This window comes from Peromyscus californicus, unplaced genomic scaffold, assembly GCF_007827085.1.
Source record: "Peromyscus californicus insignis strain IS unplaced genomic scaffold, ASM782708v3 Scaffold_7__1_contigs__length_154581171, whole genome shotgun sequence".
NCBI classification, from domain to species: domain Eukaryota; kingdom Metazoa; phylum Chordata; class Mammalia; order Rodentia; family Cricetidae; genus Peromyscus; species Peromyscus californicus.
Window position 1 is genome coordinate 105,903,566 of NW_026294595.1, and position 17,342 is coordinate 105,920,907.

Here is a 17,342-nt window from a genome sequence, read left to right on the forward strand (position 1 = left end):
AGGTACAAGTACTGGAGAGGAGCGAGACCGGCCTCAGCTGCACAGATGAAAGGGACTTACTCGGCAAGGAGCTGGTGCTTCCTCGCTGTCGAGCATCAGAGTCCCTGAAGACTGCTCTACGGCCTAGGCAGGAGGCAGCTCCCCACCCAAATTAAGCAGCGAGCCCCAGGCCTAAAAGGCCTCCATCCCCTGACGGTGCCGGTGCTACGGTATCATGCAGTACCCCTTCCTCCTGATGGAACCGGCTCACCTGGGAAGGATGGGATAGTCTGCCAAGCCCAGAGAACAAAGCCCCCACTGGTATCTACTGGAACTTTTATTTATTAAGGTCTCTATCCCAACCAGTCATTTAAAAACCAAGTACCACAGACCTGAGGGGTAGGCGCTGGAAACTGTACCTCCTCACCACATGAACCGCAGTGGGGAAGATGGAGGGCAGCAGAGGTGGGGGGTGAGACGACCGTAGCAGCAGCATGGGGCATCAACGTCAGGAGACAGAGCCACTCCGTCCTCTCCCAGTCCCTAGCTAGAGCCCCTATGGCTTGGGGTAGAAGAGGTAAATCCCACCCCAGGTCCCTCCTCCCAGACAGCCTCCTTGGGACTCAACCCATTTCTTCAGTCAGGAGACTCAGGCACATGGGAGAGGAGGAAGTGGGCGAGGACACCACAGGAGAGGCAGGACGGTGGCAGGAATGAAGGCAGAAGTGGGAGGCGTGAGCAAGGTCTAGCCCTGCCACGCCCACCCAGGGGAGAGGTGAGGAAGCCACACCATTACGCAGCATGTCGGGGAGCAGGTGGAATTTAAGGCTCAGGGGCTCAGGCAGGCAGGTAGGCAGGCAGGCAGGGCCCCAGGCCTCAGTCGAAGCCGTGCCAGTCACTGTGTTCTGAGTCGTACTCCAGCTCGGCGCCCACGCACTTGACACCATCCAGCAGCATGGGTGTACCGTGGTGCCGGTCTGCAAGGCAGGTGCCACAGTTAGTGTGCTGGCTGGGTCCTGGTATCACACAAGGTTGATTCAACAGGGACCTCTCCCTCACACTGGCTGGGGACTCGGGAGGACTCTGCCAAGGAGATGAGAGCCCCCTGCCAGCTTCAAGAATCTCCTGAAGCTAGTCTCGTGCCTCCTTCCTCCAGCCAGACCTACCCACTCTCACTCACCCATGACCCGTGCCTGCACCATCACACGCACACAGGTGCCTGGGTCACCTTCGCAGGCCAGGAGCATCTCCTCTTTGAGGACGCCCTCTTTGTGTGCTGAGTACTCACACTTGATGCTGTAACCTGCTGGAGGACAGGGATGGATGTCAGTCAGTACCTCCCAGAGCTCCTCTACATTGTCCCCAGTACTCACAGTTCCCCACCGGGTAAATCTTGCTCAGCCTCTTCCAGAAAGAGGCCCAGATTCCTCCTCCAGAGACACATCCCCACAAAGCTGGCACAGAACTTCCAGAAACTTCCCATTATTTCAAGTAAGGTCAATGTGTCTCTGGCCTGAGAACTCAGCATGGCTCTAAAGGTGGAAGCCAGGGTCCAGTTTATCCTTCTAAGAAAAAGGTCCCATTGGTGCCACACGGGAAGGCAGGAAGAAGGTGGTGGAGAACAAGGAGAGGCCATCAGAGTGGGCTCTGAGCAGATGGGATGACAAGAGGAAAGGACTTGCTCAGCTCAGTGCTAGGAGGCAGTAGTGGTGGGCTCATGGAACTGAAGCTGGAGCTCAGCAGCATCCCCTGAAACTGACAGTCTAGTCTCTGCCAGGGTAGGGATCAGGAGTGGAACAGGACCAGAAGCCCGCTGGAGAAGCAGCTTAGAGCCCGAGGCCTAGAACTAGTAGGTGCTAGGCATTAGCCATTAGTTCCTACAGCTCCAGCCTTTTTATCCAGGAAGATGAGAGAGAAGGCTGGGGGCGCAAAGACAGTTCTCAGTAGCTCCCATCTCTGGGACCTCTCCCCTGAGGGTACCATCAGCCAGTGGGTAGGTGCAAAACTGCAGTGTGTGTTAATGGAATGGACTTCTCTGTCCAAAAATGGAGGCCCGCGGCTGAAACTGTGTGCTCCCACGCTGTAAACTCAAGGAGGTGCTATGCCCCTGACTTTTGCTGAGCTGCCTATTCACCCTACCTAAGGAAAGGGCAAAGAGCCTCATGTTCTCACTCCCACTCACAGCAGGCCCTCAGGGGTGCCCAGGAGAGGACCTACCTTCAGGGATGGGGGTGACACTGAGGAGCTTGAGGTGCAGGCTGTGGACTGGGGCGTCACGGATGTCTTTGCTCAGCCTGCGCACTGGAGGCAGAGTGAAGGTGATCTCATACCTGTGCAGGATCTTCAGAAAGCCAACCTGCAGCAACGAGGGGAGAGAGAGGCACTCCACTGCTGCTTCTCCTAGGGCATCAGGGTACGCCGCCTGCGCTCCTGGAGGGGCCCAGCAGCTGCTTCCCTAGGAGCCCAACTCTCATTCCTCTCCAGCTGTTCTTCCCTCATGGCTCCAGGCCTCGTAACAGAATTCCTTCCCCTTCAGGACAGCACCATCCCCAGCATCTGTCTCAGAGGCCCCACAGGCCTCAGTGGTCAGTTTTATAGATAAGAATATGGAAGTCAGGAAATGACCACCTAGAGGTCACACTGTAAACTAGAGAAAAGTCCTTCCTAGACCTCTTGGTCACTCCTGTCCTGTGTAGTACACAGGAAGAAACCAGCCAGTGCCAGGGAGAGGAAGCTTATCATCCATGCCTGTCCAGATCCAGCCGCCAGGGTCAGGGATGCTGGTGCTTCTGGTGCTTGACAGCATGGGATTGGGAAGAGGACGGGACTGGAGAAATGGACACTAGGGTTTGGAGTACAGCTCAGTGGTAGACTATGTACTCAACACGTGTGAAACCCTGGTTTTGATCCCAAGAGCCAAACAAAAACCACAGTAAAACAGCTATGGGGGTCCACAGACGGCCACAAGGCAAATATTAACCACTGAACCTGTGATCCTATCTGCTGACACATGATAATGGACGCCTGCCTACCTGCCTACTCAAAGGTACCATGTGACCGGTGACCTCTGCTCATGGCCCAAGCAATTTCTGTTGTCCAGATACACTGCTTGGCCAACCAGTGCTATCCCTCTGGGACAGATGCCTTGGGAAATTTTGGGTGTGAAGGGTCATAAGCTGAAATGGCTGCTGAGCAGCATGGCATTCTGGGAGCTTTGAGCCAGGCACGGTCGATCACATCTACTCCCAGCACTAAGGAGCTGAGGCAGTAGGACTACCACAAGTCTGAGGCCAGTGTGAGCTACCTAGTGAGTTTTAGGTCAGCCCAGCTACACTCTCAAAACAAAGAGCTGGGTATACAGCTCGGCTGGTAATGTGCCTGTCTAGTATGCATGACCCTGGGTTTGATCCCCAGCACCAAATCAAATCAGGCATGATGGAACATACCTGTAACCCCAGCCCTCTAGAGGTAGAGGCAGAAGGACCAGCAGTTCAAGGTCATCCTTGGCTACACAGCCAGTTCAAGGACAGCTTGGAGTACATGAGATCCTGTCTCAAAAAAAAAAAAAAAAAACAAAAAAACAAAAAAAAACACAGTTGTTTTTTGTTTTTTTTTTTAAATTGGGGTTTTTGTTTTTCATTTGTTTATTGAGGGTGATGGGGTGGGCTTAACACACATGCTGTTGTGCTGTGGAGGTCAGAGGACAATTTGTAGGAGTTGGCTCTAACCTCCACTACGAAGTCAAGCTGCACAAGTACGTTTACCTGCTAAGCCATGTCAATGGCCCTCAAAACATGTTCAGGTCCAGTGAGCTGGCACAGTGAGTGGGTCAAAGGGTGTTTGCCACAGCCCTGACAACCTGAGTCCGGCCCCCAGAGCCCACAGAGTAGAACTGACTCTTGCAAGTTGTCTTCTGGCTTCCACATAAATACTATGGTACACCTCCCCCACCAAATAAATAAATGTAAAAAGTTGTTTTTTTTTTTTTTTTTTTAAAAATGGCTTTTGGGGGCTGGTGAGATGAATCAGTGGATAGAGGCACTTGCCACACAGGCCTTGGACCTGGGTTCAGTACACTGTGGAGGTGGAGGGAGAACGGACTCTTCGAAGTTGTTCCCTAACCTCTACATGTACACTATGGCACATGTAGGATGATGTGCACACAGAGTAATCATTTTAAAGACATTTTAAAGACTTTCTGGCTATACTTATCTGCTGTGACCTGGGGCCCAGCTGTGGCACTTACAGAATTTGCCAGGGAAATATTCAGAGATGCTAAGACAATGCTTATCAGCACCTAATTTATAACAGGAATGGAAACAACAGGAACACCCAGGAACACAGAAGCAGCCATGACATATGCCAAATACCAGATGAGGGTGAAATCCCATTGAAAATTATTTCCTAGCAGGCAGGAAACAGTTTGCAAACAGAAGCACGGACAAACCACCATGTCCACTGTGATACTAGCTCTTGGAAAGGAAGCTTTGAAAGCGACCAGGGTCATTTCTGGGTGCTGTGACGATGACTATGGCTACATTTAACTTTCCAGTTAATTTGTTTAGTGCCTTTATTTTGTTTATTTCCCTGGGAACATCAGCTGCAGAGGAGAGAATGAAGACTCTAGAGTTGGACAGAAATAAATGCGAACCTGGGACTGACCTCTCACCACAGGGCACTCCTGCTCAACTCTGGGACCCTGTCTTATTGACCATGCGGAAGGCCTCAAGCCTCATTTTCCCCAACCCAGCCCTTCCAACAATTCCTTCCTGTCCCTTCTAGTGAGCGTGGAACCTAACAGCATCCAAGCAGTTGAAGGGACCACACTGCTGGGTATGTGAAGTTTGGCCGTGAATAAAAGTGCTCCATTAAGGAGAAGATTCAGGGTAAGGCTGACACAGCTCAGTAGTAGTGTGTTTAGCATGCACAAGGCCCTAGGTTCATTTGAGATAATTAATACCACTACAAAGAGGCAAGTCTGGCAAAGAGTAAAAACTAACACCTCATCATCACCATACTTCGCAACATCACAAATGCACATCCTTTCGTTCTCACACCGACTTTGAGGGGCGTGAACACCCAGCTAGTGAGACGGCTCAGCAAGTAAAGATGTGCAGCCAAGCATGAGGACCAGAGTTTGAGCCTTGAACCCACAAAGTGGAGGAGAGAACAGACTCGTGCAAGTTGTCCTCTGACCCCCATATGTAACCATGGCATGCATGCTCCCCCAAAACAATTAAATGGAAGAAACAGAGACAGACAAAGGGAGGGAGGAGATAAATGGGGGCAAACTGCCCAAGGTCACAGAGCCAGGACAGTATGCCTAGGCCTGATCCAGGCCCATGATACCACAGCCTCTAACCAGCCTTCTGTGGCTCTTGTCTGGATTAGGCCACAGTAGCCTTGAGTCAAATGACATTTGTTTAAATCACTCACTGATTCCCTTACCTCCCATTGTACAGATGAAGAAATCAAGGCTCAAGAGAGGCAAGGCTGTGCCTGTGAAGCCAGCTGTGGAGGGGTTATACGGATAGGAGTTTCCAGAAGGCAGGAAAGAGGAAGGTAGAGTGAGGCTGATGAGAGGGAGGAGTTCACGTACCTTGACCAGAAAGCTGTTGTCACTCTCCTGAGTAACCATGACCACTGAGTCATGCAGCTTTTCATCAAAGTGGACATGGCTCTGGGAGCCTTCTGCATCATGGCCTGCTGCAAATCGGATACTTCGGACTCTGGGCTTATTGCCTAGGAAGAGGAGGAGAAGGCTCCAGGGGCTGCTGGATTCCCTTACCACCAGGAAACCCCTCCTCCTCGTTCCCTCCCCGTGCCCAGACTGCTCTTGACATGACCCAGCATACACCGACGAGGGCCCTTCCAGGTAGATACTGTTAATCTTGAGGCTTGAGCACCCCCACCACACACAGCTCCCTGTGAAGTCTCCCCACAAATGTGCACGCGCACACACACACACACACACACACACACACACACCAGCATAAATATAAGAAAGATTCAGGGGCTAGCTGATATGGCCTCTCACTTGGAGGGAAAGAGGCTGGCACCTTCCCTACCAGCATGCAGTGCAGAGATGGACCCTCCACAGCACCACACTCTCCATCCCGGGCATTTTTTCATGTGTGTGTGTGTGTGTGTGTGTGTGTGTGTGTGTGTCTGTCTGTCTGTCTGTCTGTCTGTCTGTCTGTATCTGTCTGAGTTGATATGCATAATGTGCAAAGCAAGAAGGCACTGGATTTGCCAGGTGTAGTGGCACAGATCTTTAATCCTGTGGGAGGCAGAGTCAGGTGAATCTCTGGGAGTTCAAGGCCAGCCAGCACTACATAGTGAGATCCTGTTTCAAAAAAAAAAAGGCAACGGATACTCAGGAACTAGATTTACAGGCGGCTCTGAGCTACCTGATGTGAGTCCTGGAAACTCAACCCAGGTCCTCTGCAAGAGGACTGCTGAGCCACTCCTCAGGTCCTCTGCAAGAGGATGCTGAGCCACTGGGCAGTCCCACTGACACTGTCCTTTTCAGGCTTGTTAGTGTATGCGACAGGCCCAGCCTGAGACTCCTGATAATCCCGACCACCTGGGGTACAGCAATAAGAACGAACTCTAGGGAACCCATTTGCAGTGGGAGAAATAAGGTGGTAAAGTCACACTTTTGAAAAACAAACAAAACAGCTGGCCATTTACAGCTGCCACTCACTATCAATGGTCACTAGTAACTAAGAAGCGGAGAAGCCTCCCAGGCCACCCCACACTGTTTCCTCCTCTGCTAGCATAGATGAGAGATATTAGCTATCACTGTGATGTGATGGGAGTCCTAAGGCCAGAAAGGGCAGGGATTAAGACATACTGAGTGGCTGAGAGATAGCCAAGAGCCTGGACATTCAGCCTATGGGAAAGGAAGGGCATGACCCCAGTCCTCTGTGAGCCTCCATCAAGGCCTTAGGCCTCCCAAGAGTCCGATCCAGAGTCATTTTGGTGGGAAGGCCTGGACTGGCATTGGCCTCGGTTCTTGAATACTCAGCAGAAGCCATAGGAGCCAGTCAGACACAGCCACCATCCCTGTTGAGCCCCATCAACCTGATTCTCATTCCTAACAGGGTTCCTTTGCCTAAAGCCTTCCAGATTCATGCTGAGGTCCTGATCCAGGTCATGACGTTCACCCCAGCACTACATGTCCTTTAAGACTGCCAGCAGTCTAACAGAGAGACTGACATATGGGGACACAAAAGCATATACTTCCACAGGATGGAAAACCAAAGAGCAAGCAGGGGTCCCTGCTAGGACTTGGGTGATCCACTGAACCCAGGACACGCACTGGCATATTCTGAATAACACTGAGACATACCATATTCAGGGCTAAAACAAGCCCAACATGTGACAATACGCCACCTGCCAGGCGCTACTCCAAGAGCTCAGGCAAACTTACAGACCCAGGAAAGCACTTACCTCTGTTGGCTGCAGCCATGGACACCTCCCCTGCCACTGGGCAAGACACACAGCTCCTGCTTGACACTGCCACTCAAGCTCAGTAGCCTGCCATGCTCCAGAGACAGTGGCAGGAACCTGAAGGATGAGGAATAAGGAAAACAGGGGTCAGGACTACCCATCAGCCATGGGCTGGTGGGTAATCAGAGGGCTCCCTTTGGGAGAGACTTAAAGCCTTGTTGCTTTCAGAAAGTACAGGGATATCTACCTGACCCTTGTAGCGCGCACACACACGCGCACGCGCGCACACACACACACACACACACACATGCACGCACGCACGCACGCACGCACAAACATAAGCAAGTGTAATAAAATATAAAAGAATAACCATGAGGCACTCTTTGGAAGCCTCTATGGGTAGGGTGGAGGCCATTTAAACATCAAAAGCATAGTGAGGGCACCTGATACAGCAGACAGACTACACTAAACCAGGACACACACAGAGACTACAGAAAAGGTAGAACGCAATCAAAACAAACCCAAACCCTCCTGGCACCACTGAGGGCAACCGTGCTCAACTCTCTGCTATGGAAACAGGCAATTAAAGAGAAATAATCCAGCCTACATCTTGTAAGTGAACTGCCTTCTTTACAGGCAACTTCCTGCTAATAACAAAGGATCAAATGCCAAGTCATTCTGCACTCCTAAAGAAACAAGTGCCAGAGGCAAGGACACTCAAGATGCTGAACCATGAGACAGTACACAGATGCCCAAGTGGCACTAACAGATGACCTGGGGGTCCTGAGGGAGGACGACACAAGACTGCAATAGGGAGCTATAACATCGCCCCTCGCTCACGGTGGGACAACATTCATGCCTCCTGGTGTGAGAGAGCCTGCATGGAGCACAGCATCGCTGACGAAGAAGACTGATGAAGATGCTCACACTAGACTAACTGAGCCTCTATGCCCAACTTCTTAACATGAAAAACAGGGGATTGTGGGACGAATGAAGTAACTGTGAGCACACAATGAGACCATCCAGAAGGCAGGCTATGCCACAGGACAACTGACCTGTTTCTTTCAAACTGCAAGGGGAGGAAAGGGGGAGACTGCTCTAGATAGGAATTGGGCCACAGCCTTTTTTTGTTTGTTTGCAAATAAAGTTTCACTGGGTCACAATGCCTCTTGTTCATTTGCAGGTCATTTGTGACAGCTTTTGCCTAAAACAAAACTACTTGGAATAGCTGTGACAGAGACCATATGGCCTACACAATCTAAAATGTTTATCTATCATCCTGTGTTAGATTAACACACATGTAAGGCACCAAGAAGGCAGAAAAATCCTACAAGAAAACCGACCCTTTTCACCTCATCAGCTACAAGAAATGGTGGAAGGAATTTCTAACTCCCTATTAAAAGAAGACATTTGGGGGGCTGGATGTCTCAGCAGTTAAATGTACTGCTTTTGCAGAGGACCTGAGTTCGAGTCCTAGAACCCATGTCAGGCAGCTCACAGTTACTACCAGCAACTCCAACTCCAAGGGATCTGAAAACCTCTTCTGGCTTCTCCTGGCACCCGCATTCATGAATACATACTACATACCCCACCCCCCACCCCCCCACCCCCCGAGATACATACATACAAATAAAAATGAGATAAATCTAGGAGGGTGGACATCTGGAAGCTGAATGTGGTGGCATGGCTTTAATCTCAGTACTTAGAAGAGGCAGGTGGATCTCTGTGAGTCTGTGGCCAGCCTGATCTACATAGCAAGATGCTATTGAGAGAGAGAGAGAGAGAGAGAGAGAGAGAGAGAGAGAGAGAGAGAGAGATGAATATTTGGAAACCTGAAGATGTAACTCAGTAGCAGAGTGCCTGCTTAACATCTGGCAAGGCCCCAGCACTGCATAAATTAAATTTAATTAAAAGATATAAGAAGGGCTAGAACAATGGTTAAGAGCACTTGTTGCTCAGCTCCCAGCACACAGCAACTCAAAACCAGGGGACTGATACCCTTCTGACCTCCTCAGCTACATAGAAAGCTTGAAGCCAGTGTGAAATACTGATTTTATTTGGTGAGGTAGTGGAATTGTACTATAAATGTATGTCCATATTTTTCAGAGAAGCACACTGAAGTGTTTAGAGATGAATGACCCAAGAATGACCTTGCATAGTCCAGACAATGAAGAGAAACCACAGGTAGCGTTATAGTCAGTGGCTGGACCTGTCCAAAACATGAACTCAAGGTCCCCTGAGTACTGAGCAGCCCTGGGAACCCCTGGGAATGAAGTTGGCCTTTCCCTCTTCCCTATTGTTGCCAGACAAGTCTACCCAGACCCCCACCATGGTTAGAGTGTTCATAGACTGGGTCTCACGACAGCCCTGGTAGAAAGGCGCCTGGAGAGATAAATGAAAGTCCAAGATTCCAGACTCCGGAATGCAGAAGCAAGCCGAACAGGAACAGTCACCATCAACCTCCCTCACAGAAGCTAGTCCCCAGGCCCTGGAATGAAGAGAGGCAAGCTATGCCCTACTCACCTCTGGTGAGGGTGGCTTGTGGTCAGCTCGCCTCCAGGGAACCTAGCCTTAGAAAAGAGTTAACATTCCAGCCACTTCCTAAAGTGGTAGATTCTAGGCTGTGACAAAGGACCAGGGTATGTGGCCTTCTTTCTCACAGCGGCTGTTCCAGACACACTTTTGCAGCCCTGGGATAGTCACAGTCCAGTGTCTACAAGGTTCTCCCATATCTCAAGATACTTCCTAGAGCTGTGGATGAAACTTGACCAGCAAAGGCTCCAATGAGCCCATTGAACAAACAGTCTGACCTGGAGTAGTCCCCGTCTACCTTTGCTCAGGCCCTCAGCCAGAAATTCCCAACTACCATCTACAGCTAAGCTCAGCCCCAGCCCCAGCATCTTCTTTTTAGGAAAGCAACACACACACCACTCCCAATGCCAGGGAAGGCCTAACAGCTTCCCCCCTCACTCTCTGATGACTTGTTTTCAATCTTTCTTACCATAAAGGGCAGTAATTGTAGCTTTGGCAAACGTCCTCGGTATCCATCAGAGCACCCGAGAGAAAGGTAAATTCAGTCTACATTTGTCGGCTGAATTAATATGTTGATGAATGGCATCCCTAGGGAAGCCCCACCAGGACAGACAATATGGTGTGAGCAGGGCCCCACCAGGACAGATGATATGGTGTGAGCAGGGCCCCACCAGGACAGATATGGTGTGAGCAGGGCCCCACCAGGACAGATATGGTGTGAGCAGGGCCCCACCAGGACAGATATGGTGTGAGCGGGGCCCCACCAGGACAGATATGGTGTGAGCGGGGGCCCCACTGGGACAGATATGGTGTGAGCGGGGGCCCCACTAGGACAGATATGGTGTGAGCAGGGCCCCACTGGGACAGATATGGTGTGAGCAGGGCCCCACTGGGACAGATATGGTGTGAGCAGGGCCCCACTGGGACAGATATGGTGTGAGCAGGGCCCCACTAGGACAGATATGGTGTGAGCAGGGCCCCACCGGGACAGATATGGTGTGAGCAGGGCCCCACCAGGACAGACAATATGGTGTGAGCAGGGCCCCACCAGGACAGATATGGTGTGAGCAGGGCCCCACCAGGACAGATATGGTGTGAGCAGGGCCCCACCGGGACAGATATGGTGTGAGCAGGGCCCCACTGGGACAGATATGGTGTGAGCAGGGCTCCACCTGGACAGATATGGTGTGAGCAGGGCCCCACTAGGACAGATATGGTGTGAGCAGGGCCCCACCTGGACAGATATGGTGTGAGCAGGGCCCCACTGGGACAGATATGGTGTGAGTGGGGCCCCACCGGGACAGATATGGTGTGAGCGGGGGCCCCACTGGGACAGATATGGTGTGAGCGGGGCCCCACTAGGGCAGATATGGTGTGAGCAGGGCCCCACTAGGACAGATATGGTGTGAGCAGGGCCCCACTGGGACAGATATGGTGTGAGCGGGGCCCCACCGGGACAGATATGGTGTGAGCAGGGCCCCACTGGGACAGATATGGTGTGAGCGGGGGCCCCACCGGGACAGATATGGTGTGAGCAGGGCCCCACTAGGGCAGATATGGTGTGAGCAGGGCCCCACCAGGACAGATATGGTGTGAGCAGGGCCCCACTAGGGCAGATATGGTGTGAGCAGGGCCCCACCAGGACAGATATGGTGTGAGCAGGGCCCCACTAGGGCAGATATGGTGTGAGCAGGGCCCCACTAGGACAGATATGGTGTGAGCAGGGCCCCACTGGGACAGATATGGTGTGAGCAGGGCTCCACCGGGACAGATATGGTGTGAGCAGGGCCCCACTAGGGCAGATATGGTGTGAGCGGGGCCCCACTAGGACAGATATGGTGTGAACAGGGCCAGTGACTCTCAGGAACTTCTCACCGTAATCTCTTAGCCAACTCCTGCTCTGGACAGCAACCTCCTCCCCACTGAGGAAGGCTTCCTTCCACCTTTCTTCTGAGGGGTTACGACAGCCAGTTGGTTCCCTGCCCGTACCCACCCTGAGATGAGCAAGCTGCTGAAAGCAAGATCTCCATTTCCTGCAGTGGCCAGAACCTGAAAGAGAGCCATCACCCAGAACTGTCTGTAACCCTAGGAACCATAAGGCAAGTAACTGCAGGGACCCACAAGAGCCTGGAAAAACCAAACCTTTCACAACAGACAACCTGCCAGTGTCTGCCCCATGGGAGCTACACTCATCCACACAAATTCCTCATTAGAAGCAAGAAAAGAGGTCACTGGGCCTCCCCCACTGTAGTCCTGTCCACGGGGAACTGCTGGGCCACCTTACAACCCCTAGCCTTGCCCTGCCTCCAGGTACACCTGTGCAAGCCACATTTCCACTGTCACCCAAACCACACAGACCCCCCAGGAGCAGCAGTCAATCAAATTCAGATTCTGCCCTTGCTGACTGCATAGATAAGCCATTTTATTTCTCAGGGAGTGTAAGCAGTGGCCTGTTCTTCCCAGGACTTGGTGCAGCTGTGCCTACGACACTGTGAAAATGCCCCCACCCCCTACTCTCCCACCTCAACCTCCAATCGCTGCACAACCAAGGCTCTGGGGGCCTGGTTCCTAGAGCAAAGGCAATTTCACTGGAAAAAAGGCCCCAGAAAACAAGCACTTCCGGTCACTCTTGGAGGAGCCCACAGGGAGTTCAGCTTCTCCGAAACTAGCTAAAAGGTTAAAGGGGGCATCTCTTCCCTTCCTTGTTTCCTTTCTTCCATTCTCTGGGCAGTCAAATTCTCAGATGGCTATGGAGAAGCCTGCTGAGCCTTTCCTACCTTAGCCCCCTCATGTGGCAAAGCAGAGGATGTGGTTGTCCTTAGAGGACTGTCAACAAATCAGGAGTGAGAGGAGTGAAAACTGGGTATGGCAGCAGGAAAACTCGGGAAGTAGAGGCAGGAGGATCAGGAGTTCAAGGTTATTTTTGGCTACATAGTAATTCTGAGGACAGTCTGAGCTCTATGAGACAACATCTCTAAATAAATAGACAAAAATAAATAAATAAAACAAAAGCCATGCAAATCTGGAGTGATATCCTGGACAGTTGCAGGATGAGGAAGATTGAAGAGCTGAGGCCCTGGGGGATGTTTTCAGATGCTCTTAGGGAAACTGGAGTAACAGAAAACCCAGACAGAGGAAGGCTGCTTTGAGGCTATATTTCCCAAGAACTAGCATGTGGATAAACAGCTGGGTGGTTACAGAAAAAACCAGGGTCCTCAGCACCCTAAGGCCTTGCCTGAATCCAGTCCTGGCTGCAACTCCAGGCTGCCCTGTTCTAGCGCTCAAGCTCCAAGCTAAGAGCCAAAGATGGTCTATCCATGGCAAAGTGGAGCTCTTGAACTGTGACTCTCTTCTTCCTGAATACATACTTCTTCATCCAGAAGCAGGCCCCAAACCCCAAGGTATCAACAAAGCCAATTTCAGCTTGATCTGTGCTGTGCAGCTGGGAGCACATTCCCAAACCTTTTGGGGCCTCCCTTCTCAATCATTCTTCAGTCACCATTCTCAACCTACTAGGGGCCTTTCTCTATTCCAGACCAGACCCTTCTTCCTATTCTTCTTACTACTTCCTCCCTTACCATCCTGGGACACAGTCACAAGCTCAATCAGCCCAGCAGAAGCACCTACTTTTGCCTCCCCTTAAGAGCTCAAAAAAACAACACCCATTGGAGTCTCAGACAGGGCCACGTGGAGGTCAAACGTGGAAGCAATCTTCCATCAACCCAGCCTTGGTCTGTCTTCAGATCCCCCTTCCCCAAAGCCAAAGATGCAAGGACAGTATGGGTGTTTTTTGTTTTCTCTCGCAAACAGTGGAGGGAAAGGTTGACCTGTAAAAAGGGTGTTACCATGCCTCCTATCTACCAACAAGTGCTGCCCTCCTCTGCCCAGCATCCTCTTCCCACATTGCCCCTGCCCTCAGCCAGAGGAGGATTCCTCTGGCCTCTAGACTGACTGCTCCACCCAAGAAGCAGAGGCCAGTGGATGACAGCTGCTCCAGATCCCCCTCCCACCCACCACCCACCCACACCTCCCCCCACCCACCCCGCACGCTCCCTGGTGCAGAGCAATGCCCCATCTCCGCATCCCACCGCCAAGATTAAAGAGGGAAAGACTCAAGCTGTCCAATGGATCTCTGTACACTAACAAGAAGAGCACTGGTCCAGAACCTAATTCAAACCATTTCTGAGAGGTACTGGGGAGGCTCTGGATCTGGCCCTGTGTCCTTTCGTACCGCCATCTCTGTGGGTGTGGCACTCCCCACCCCACTGATTGTCTTCTCGGGGGACAAGAGCAGCAGGACGGGCCTCAGACGTACCCATACCGAGCGCAAGGCCGGGGCTCTGTCTGTCTGAGATAATGCCCTGCGCTCTGAGCTCGCCGGGCTGACGCAGGAGTCTCCCGAGCCGACACTCCCAACATCAACATCCTCCTCAGGATCGTGCCCAGGCACCGGAGGCTCAGTGGCTACACTCCCAAGGTCACACAGAGACGAGGGGGACCAGGTGGGAAGGGGATGCCAGCCCCATTTACGCCCCTGCCCTCAGGTGCCACTTGTGCCCCAACAGCTAACCGTCATTTGTGCCCAGGACCCCACATCCCCCACCCCATCCCGCTTCTGCAGAGTTCCCCAGGCCAGAAAGCAGAGCCTCCAGCTCCAGCACAGAGGGGGATCTCATACCCGAGAGCCGACTCCGGCGCACTATGTGGAGCCGGGAGGGCCCATCTCACCTTGCGGGCGAGCCCCGCGGCCAGGCGGGCAGGAACCACCGCGGAGACAGCGGCAGCAGCGGAGCAAGCTCTACAGCGCGAGCAAGAGCCCCGCGCCGCAGCAGCCCCGCGCCACGCCTTCTCCTCCTTCATTGGCTGGAGGGGCGGGGAGGGGCGGGGCTATGGCACTTCAGACCAATGAGCTGGTCCTGAGAACCACCAATGAGCGACGAGCTCCCGTGTCACGTGCGCGCGGAGGCTGCGCCCCACGAGTCGGCGTCACCCCAGCCGCACGAGCTCTGGCGGGGAAGCGGGCGGGCAGCTGGAAACCGCTGGGGGAAGCCGACCGGAGCGGCCTTCCCCACGAGGCTCCCGAGCTGCGGCAGTTTTTGTCTAAACAATCATCTGTCCCACACGGCTGAATCTGGATTTCGGTGTCTTCCTTTCCCACCCCATTCCAGATACACATGAGAACAAAGAAGGCATGCGGCGTGGGAGTGGGGGAGGGAGGCTATGCGGGCGCCCCCGGGGACAGGAGCTTCTGCTCTGGATCTCCAAGGAGGCGGTCGCCATGGCAGCGGGATGCGCCTCGACCCGCCCTACCGAGTGTGGGCGTTTACATGAGGCACGTGGGCAAGAGGCACAGCCAAGGGTTTTGGATTTTTGGCACAGGCCCACCTTTCGGTGCATGAGTTTCTCTACTCTTACATACATTGACGAGGACAGGTGACTTACAGTGCCGAAGGAGCAGTCCAGAACACACAGGTTCTCTCTGTCCTACTTAACTAGTGGGGACAGGGCTTGGAACAGTGAGAGCTTGCTTGCTTTTCCGATAGACTGTGGTCCCTGCCTTTGAAGAGTCTCCAAGGTCCCGACTCTCCCCGCGTCTTTATGTCCCTTAACCTTCCGACTGCTATTGTTTTCATAGTTCCCTTGTTGCTTCCGAGGGCCTAGTGCTTCCCGCTGTCTCCAGCAGAGCTTCTCAAACTTTTATCAGTGTTTTGGGTGGTACGTGCGCTCCCTACTGTTGAGAAAATTCTGTCCTCTGCCGCGGACACTGAGAACTTTTCATTCCAATCCCAGCCTACTCAATCCCCACTCTCACCCTTCTATAAGCCCTGTCATGTATTCCATATGTGCTCTTTCCAAGTCAGCAGACAGTGGGTCCAAAGTAGTGTGGCGGGCCACTGCGCCAGGCAAAAGTAGCCTGCAGATGTATAACCTTCAGAGACTTTTATAAATAATTATTCCTCCCGTCCGATTGCCTCTCGTGCTACTTCTTCACGAAGGATTCTGATTTCCAGTCTTCTTTTGAAATATCAGATCTAACAATATATACTCACATTCACATTCCAGATAGGACCCAAAGGCTTTGAGGTAGTGCTCTCTGCCTCTTGGGAAGACATCAGTTTACCATAGTTCCCTCTGATCTCTTGTTTCTTGTGTTTATTTTACTGCCGAGGTTTGTGTTGACTTTCAGCTTCATGATTCCTTTTCCCTCTTGCTGCCTTTCACTTGAAATCTGTCCCTTGGTGAGAAACACGGACTAGTTGATAACAGTTTACTGTCTGGGGCCATTTTTCTAATTGCCGACTCCTTTCAACGTATTTCCTGGATATGTAAGATGAGCAAGTTACTGTGCTAGGCTGCTCCCAGTGCAAGGCACCCACAGCTTACTGTGGGAACACCACACGAAAAGATCTGTGATTTCCTGTTCTTGCCAGCACGCCCCACAGTCCCAGACTCTGAGCATCTTGGCTACCTGGGAAAACCTGTGATATGGAGCTGCCTGTTATTAGGACATGCTACATGCTTCTAGAAAAGGTTACAGATGGTTCTGGAAAGCTTCCTGGAGAAAGTAAGACTTCAGGTGCCACGCGAACACCAAGTTAGAAGTTATCTGGCTGCTTCATTGCTTCTCAGTGGGCCTGCGCAACCAAGAAGAAGGTATGCCAACATCAGAAGTGCCCTGGCCTATAAGATTCCTGCGCCCAGGGCCTTATCCAAAGAACACTAGGCTCTATGGAGTTGAGGGCAGTATATGAGAAGGAATGAGCAACTCCGGGTTAGGAAAACATATAAGGCATATGGAAAACTCCAGAAAACTTTGAACTTCATTAAATAAAAAATTAAACTATAATCACTCTCCTTGGAAAACAGATAATATCTAACAAAGTTGACAGATGCTTGGGGGCTAGAGAAATGGCTCAGTAGTTATGAGCATTTGCTGCTCTTAGAACCAGGATTTGAGCCAGGTGAGCTGTAGTGGCACACGCCTTTAATCCCAGCACTAGGGAGACAGAAACAAGCAGATCTCTCTGTGAATTTGAGGCCAGCCTGATCTACAAAGAATAGCCAGGGCTGTTACACAGAGAAATCCTGTCTCAGAACACAAACAAACAAACCCAACTGGGATTTGGTTCCCAGCACCCACAGTCACAACTGCTTGTAACTCCAGCTCCAGGAAATCTGATGCCCTCTTCTGGTATCTGTGGGCTCTGTGCACATGTGGTACACAAACAGATAAGCCCATGCACACACACATATAAATAAAAATAAATTTTTGATAGATGCTAACAATATTACATTATTTCTCTCTCTCTCTATATATATATATACGTATATATATATATACATATATATATGTATGTACATATAACAGCATTTGT

General features: G+C 51.8%; 1 protein-coding gene across 4 annotated transcripts; it reads right to left on the reverse strand.

Annotated features, from left to right (window-relative positions):
- Positions 1-298: 298 nt before the first annotated feature.
- Adissp (adipose secreted signaling protein) lies at positions 299-14,824 on the reverse strand. Of its 4 annotated transcripts, none has more exons than XM_052723976.1 (6): positions 14,695-14,824; positions 7,435-7,551; positions 5,579-5,721; positions 2,197-2,335; positions 1,160-1,282; positions 299-956 (listed from the first exon to the last, which is right to left on the reverse strand). In XM_052723976.1, exons 2-6 carry the CDS (start codon positions 7,451-7,453, stop codon positions 856-858), a joined length of 525 nt encoding a protein of 174 aa, XP_052579936.1. In that variant the 5' UTR covers positions 7,454-7,551; positions 14,695-14,824; the 3' UTR covers positions 299-855. The 4 variants fall into 4 exon arrangements, with proteins under 4 accessions (XP_052579936.1, XP_052579933.1, XP_052579934.1 ...); XM_052723973.1 differs by having other exon boundaries at positions 1,160-1,285; XM_052723974.1 differs by having other exon boundaries at positions 1,160-1,285; positions 14,645-14,758.
- Positions 14,825-17,342: the final 2,518 nt, after the last annotated feature.